Genomic DNA, 6,323 nt, shown 5'->3' with positions numbered 1-6,323 from the left:
TTTATGTACAGTCATAATTTAAAGCATACTTTCAGGCGTTTCTTTTTCATGTGGTAAGCAATCAAAAGACAACATTTAAATGTATTGGCATTGAGTGCTTTAAGGAATGAATTTGAATAAATAATGCATTCTTTAAAGCCCTCAAGGCCAATAAATAGTGTCAATAAGATATTTTTATTCCTAAGTAGATAAATTTAGTTAGATTCAAGATTTTTGCGTGGAAAAATTATTTCAAAAATGTATACGGGGGATTGTCCATTTAGAAGAGGATCAATGGACAGACCCCTCATCAATGTGAATAATTTGAATAATAAAATAAATTTGGAAAAGAGAGGAGCTAAAAAACAAACTTTTTTTACACACTCGCATTCTTTTATACCGCATAGATATTTGCTATATTTATTAAGATTGTAATTTTTATTTTTATTCCAAGTAATAGGAGTTTTGAATAAAGCATATTCTGCCCATTAAAAATAAAAATCAATTTTTTTATATTGTATATATCAATATTGTATTTATTTTAACATAACAATTATAACATTATTGTGATGTGTGATAGTTTAAATACATATGGAGAAAATAGTTTTACACATATATGTATGCATATATAGTATAGTTATTCATTGTATATGGAATATATAAATTGTATATATGTATTTATATGTAAATAAAAATTTATTTTTTTATGTTTTCTTAATTATAGTTTTATAACTTTACACATAACAATATGGATAATAGGGTGCTATACATATATATTTTGACCTGAAAAAGAACAGGAGCGATATTCGACGCTATAGGCTACTTCACGAATTTTAACCCTTAAAATGCAATAATATTTTCCGAACAAAATAAATCGGTAACATTTTCAGTTTTTTTTTTCTTTTTTTGTAAGTTAAAATTGAATTATGGCAATAACTGACAGAAAACTTGATGTTTGGGGCACGATGTCAGTTGAAGAAATGTTCCTCATAAAATTTCACTATGGGTCTGTGAAGAAAAGGAATCTGTAACTGTAAGATATAACAATAATATATCGGTACAAACTTAATAATATAAAATTTTCCATTTTTTTTTGGGTTAAAATTGAATTTTGGCAATATCTGGCAGAAAAATTAATTTTCGGGCCATTGTGTCAATGGTTAAAATTGTAGGTTCAAAATTGAATTATGGCAATATCTGGTAGAACATTTGATTTTGGATGTACGTTGCCAATGGAAAAAATATTCTGCAGAAAATGTCACTATAGATCTCCGAACAAAAGAAATCGGTAACTGTATGATGTAGCAATAATATATGGGTATAAACTGCCTAATATAAATTTATCATTTATTTTTTAGGTTAAAATTGAATTTTGGCAATATCTGTTAGAAATTTTGAATTTCAGGGAACGGTGTCAATAGAAAAAATATTCTATAGACAATTTCACTATAGGTCTCAGAACAAAAGAAATATGTAACTGTAATATATAGCAACGATATATCGGACTTAATAAGACACATATATGCTGTTGTCTGGTATTTTTTAGGTTAAAATCGAATTAAGGCAATATCTAGTAGAATATTTTACCTTAGGGTCAGGGTGTCAATGAAAAAAATATTCTTTAGAAAATTTCACTATGGGTCTCAAAACAAATTAAATATGTAACTGTAATATATAACAATATTATATAGGTTTCAATTTCAGCATACAGAACAAGAAAACATATATTTTGCAGTTTTCAGGGTTCATTTCGTATTTTGCCTTTTTCTTTTATAATAAGTGATATTCGGAGGTTGGTATCAATGAGAAAAATATTCTATAGAAAATTTCACTACAGGTCTCCGAACATAAGACATTTGTAACTGTAATATATAACAATAATATAGGGGCTAATAACTGGGCAATTGCAATTTTGTTTGGTTTTTAAGGTTAAAATTGAAATTTTATAATATATGTTGGAAAAAATTGATTTCCAGTGCACAGTGTCAATGAGAAAAATATTCCTCATAAAATTTCACTATGGATCTTGGAACAAATAAAATCTGTAACAACGATAAATCAGATTTAATTTGGCTATAGAAAAAAGAAGACAAATATATGCAATTGTCTGTTTTTTGAGATTAAATTTGAATTAGGACAATATCTAGTACAATATTTTATTTTAGGGGCAGGGTGCCAATGGAAAAATTATTCTATAGAAAATTTCACTATAGGTCTCCGAACAAATGAAATCTGTAACTGTAATATAATACAATAATATATCGCTTTCAATTTTGGCATACACAAAAGAAAAATTATATCTTGCATTTTTTAAGGGCTAATCTCGAATTGTGGCATTTTCGTCAATAAAATTGGATTTTCCGAGGTTAGTGTCAATGAGAAAAATATTCTATAGAAAATTTCACTATGGGTCTCGGAACAAAATATGTCTCTTACTGTAATATATAACAACGATATATAGGATTTAATTTGGCTATAGAAGAAATAAGACAAATAAATGCAATTGTCTGTTTTTTAGGTTAAATTTGATTTAGAACAATATTTGTTAGAAAATTTGATTTTAGGGGCTCGGTGTCAATGGAAAAAATATTCTATAGAAAATTTCACCATACGTCTCAGAACAAATGAAATCGGTAACTGTAATATATCTGAACGATATATTGGATTTAATTTGGCTATAGAAAAAAGAATACATATTTTCCAGTTTTAAGGGTTAATTTCGTATTTTGCTATTTTCTTCCATAATAATTGATATTCCAAGGTTGGTGTCAATGAGAAAAATATTCTATAGAAATTTTCACTATAGGTCTCTGAACAAAAGAAATTTGTAACTGTAATATGTAGCACCGATATATCGGATTTAATTTGGGTATCGAAAAAAATAATACAAATATATGCAATTGTCTGTTATTTTTTTAGGTTAAATTTGATTTAGGACAATATATGTTTGAAAATTTTATTTTCAGGGCAGGGTGTCAATGGAAAAAATATTTTATAGAAAATTTCACTATAGGTCTCCGAACAAAAGAAATGTGTAACTGTAAGATATAACAATAATATAGGGACTAATAACTGGGCAATTGCAATTTTTTTTGGTTTTTTAGGTTAAAATTTAAATTTGATAATATCTGTTAGAAAATTTGATTTCCTGGGCACAGTGTCAATGAGAAAATTATTCTTCAGAAAATTTCACTATAGGTCTCAGAGCAAATGAAATCTTTAACTGTAGTATATAACATCGATATATCAGATTTAATTAGGTTATAAAAAAAATAAAATTTTTAGGTTATATTTGAATAAGGATAATATCTAGTAGAATATTTTATTTTAGGGACTCGGTGTCAATGGAAAAAATATTCTATAGAAAATTTCACTATAGGTCTCCGAACAAATGAAATCTGTAACTGTAGTCTATAACAAAAATATAGGGGTATAAAGTAAGCAATTACAATTTTTTAGGCATCTTTAGGTTAAGCTTAAATTATGCCCTTATTTATCGGAATATTAAATTCTAGCGGGATGGTGTCAAGGGAAAAATTATTCTTTATCAAATTTTACTACAGGTCATCGAATATGATATTCATGTAGATATAATATTTATCATTATATTATCCACGATATTTTAGATAAATAAAAAATAAAACAAGTTTTGAAGGTTATGTAGCCGAATTTCCCAAAGTCTCCCTAACAAACTTGATTTGAGCTTCCCGATCATTTTTAAATTTTTGTATATAGAATAAATTATGTTTTATATATATGTATGTATATTGTATATTACTTGTATATATTTACACAACATGTATGCGTATATTTTATTTATTTTTTTGGTTTACTGTAAACTGTCTTTAATTTAAAATTAATACAGAGTAGCTAACCACTTAGTTGTCATAGAGTAATACCCATATTTTTTTTATTTGTATAATTTTATATTTATATATATATGTATGTATATATCTTTCAATTTTCCTATATATCTTCCTCCTTTAGAAAATCTATTTCAGTTGTTCACCCTTTGATTTCTTTCGGCCAATAAATCTCTGACAAATTGCAATTGATGTTGAACCACCCTTTTGTTTATTTTCAGCTTCTTCTTCCCCCTCAATATCCTGGGACTGACGACCACCTGCTGTCCGCAAAATGGAATAATTTGTATTCTCACCACCATCCTGCTGCCGGCTGTGATGTATACCATAACCAAAATACATGAGCATACCCAATGAAACCCATATGAAGAATCTCAGCCAGGTTACAAAACTCAAATGGACCATAAGGGCAATATTGGCGAAAATACTGAGGGCCGGAAAGAGTGGAACCAATGGCACCTTAAATGTCAAGCCTTGGGTGTTTTGAGTATAAGCCCCAATCAGTGTCACACATGCCAGGGCGAAAAATAAAATAAAACCATTAAAGAGAAATGTCCAATACGAAGAATCAGCGGCACTTTCCGAATCTCCGGACCAATACATTTTCAATTGAAAACAAATGCCAAAGGTGAAAATACAAAATAACATAACACACGTCGACACAACACGTTCCGCTTCGAAGTTACCCACCAAAGGTTCTAGCCATTTATATTTGGCCTTCAGATAAACCCCCGATGTGGAATGGCCAATTAATTCTCCAGTTTGGGATATGGTATCGACACTGGAATCCTCCGATAAACTGTCTGCCTCATAATCCAAATTTTCACTTTCCGAAGAGTCGGGAGCATAAATTAAACTTTCCGCTTTCAGGGGGCGATAACGTAGAACTATAACACTGGCCGCCACAATGGTATAAGCCAAAAGGGTGCCGATCGACATGAACTCCACTAAATGCTTCAGATCAAAAACCAATGCGAGTAGGGCACTAAATGTCCCGGAGGCCAGTAAATTCAATACCGGTACCTGAGTCATTGAATTAACCCGACCAAAACAACTGAACAGCAAACCATCACAAGCCATGGCATAAAGGCAGCGGGGCAGGGCGAACAGTGAACCCAATAGGGTGGTGGTCATGCCACACAATGCTCCAATGGTGATGATTATTTTCGCCCAGGGTAAACCCAATTGGCCAAAGGCCTCCGGCAAGGATGCCGAGGGATTTATTTCATCTGTGGGTATCATCAGGGTAAGGGCAGCACTCACGAGAATGTAACCTGCCGAAACCGCACTCAACGACACCAAAGTTGCAATGGGCACTGAGCTGGCGGGATTTTTAGCCTCCTCCGCCGATGTGGCAATGGAATCGAAACCCACAAAGGCATAAAAACAAGTGGCCGCCCCTGCAATCACCCCACCAAATCCATAGGGTAAAAATCCACCATCAGCCTGGAACCAATTCTGGACATCGGCATACCAAAAACCCACACATATCACCAGGACCATAACCGCAATATTTATCAAGGTGAGAATGCCATTAAAGGCCGCCGTAATTTTTACCCCCAATGCCATGGCCAAGGCATAGAGGAGGCATATCAAGCAAGCCAAAACATCGGGATATTGGGCCAATAAATCCGTATCATAGTGGGCCTCTCCACCAATCAACGATAGGGTGGTATTTTTAATCCAACCTCCCAGCAAACTGTCGACATAACCACTCCAGGCTCTCGATACCGAGGCGGCACCCAACATATGTTCCAAACAGATGTTCCAGCCAATGATGAAGGCCCAAAATTCTCCCACCGCTATATAGGTGTAGACATAGGCCGCCCCTGCCTTAGGGACACGGGTGCCGAATTCCGCATAACATATGGCAGCCAATATGGAAACCAGGCCAGCCAGGAAGAAACTGAAGATGATGCCCGGACCCGCAATATCCTTGGCCACAGTGCCGGTGAGTACATAAATTCCGGCACCCACCATGTGGCCAATGCCTGTAAATAGAAAAATTTTTAATATTTTAATATTATTTAAAAAAAATCTTTTCCCTATTTCAGATCTCCTTCTTACCCAGCAAGGTAATATCCAAGGTGGATAGGCATCGTTTCAGGGTATCCTGAGAACGACCCCCATCATTTGGCAGCGATTTTTTGCGATTCATTTTCTCACATATGCTCGAGAGCACATGAGCCAATATAACACCACCCCGTTTTCCGGTCATTGTTTTTCAAGTGTTGACGTTCGATGTGGATGTTGTTGTCGATTTTAGATTTGTTGTCCTCCACCTCCACCTAAAGGTAAGTATGATGACCTTCCTTGATAATGTAATGAATTTTCATTTATGAACCTTTTGTTCCGATGTTTCTGTAAAAGTAAAAATGGAAAAGTTATTAAGTTAGGGGTATATATGAGGCAATCCATGGGGAAAAAGGACCCATCCCGACCATAAATGTCACGCTGTAATGAAAAAACAGCTTTCAATTA

The 6,323-nt window shown here is 33.1% G+C and overlaps 1 protein-coding gene across 1 annotated transcript; it reads right to left on the bottom strand.

Annotated features, from left to right (window-relative positions):
• Positions 1–3,971: 3,971 nt before the first annotated feature.
• On the bottom strand, positions 3,972–6,075 carry LOC133324337 (cationic amino acid transporter 4-like). The gene is made up of 2 exons (XM_061533182.1): positions 5,910–6,075; positions 3,972–5,833 (listed from the first exon to the last, which is right to left on the bottom strand). The coding sequence occupies exons 1-2, from the start codon at positions 6,058–6,060 to the stop codon at positions 3,972–3,974; spliced, it is 2,013 nt and encodes a 670-aa protein (XP_061389166.1). The 5' UTR covers positions 6,061–6,075.
• Positions 6,076–6,323: the final 248 nt, after the last annotated feature.

The sequence above is a fragment of the Musca vetustissima genome, unplaced genomic scaffold (genome assembly GCF_032173495.1).
Source record: "Musca vetustissima isolate MV318-11 ecotype Yass unplaced genomic scaffold, APGP_CSIRO_Mvet_v1 utg270490, whole genome shotgun sequence".
Classification (NCBI taxonomy): domain Eukaryota; kingdom Metazoa; phylum Arthropoda; class Insecta; order Diptera; family Muscidae; genus Musca; species Musca vetustissima.
Note: the sequence above shows the minus strand (reverse complement) of the source record. Positions and strands in the feature narration are given on the sequence as shown.

Coding starts and splice junctions, on each gene's coding strand:
- LOC133324337 (XM_061533182.1), bottom strand. CDS start 6,060: ATGACCGGAAAACGGGGTGGTGTTATATTGGCTCATGTGCTCTCGAGC. Junction 5,834..5,909: donor CTTGGATATTACCTTGCTGG/GTAAGAAGGAGA, acceptor TTCTATTTACAG/GCATTGGCCACATGGTGGGT.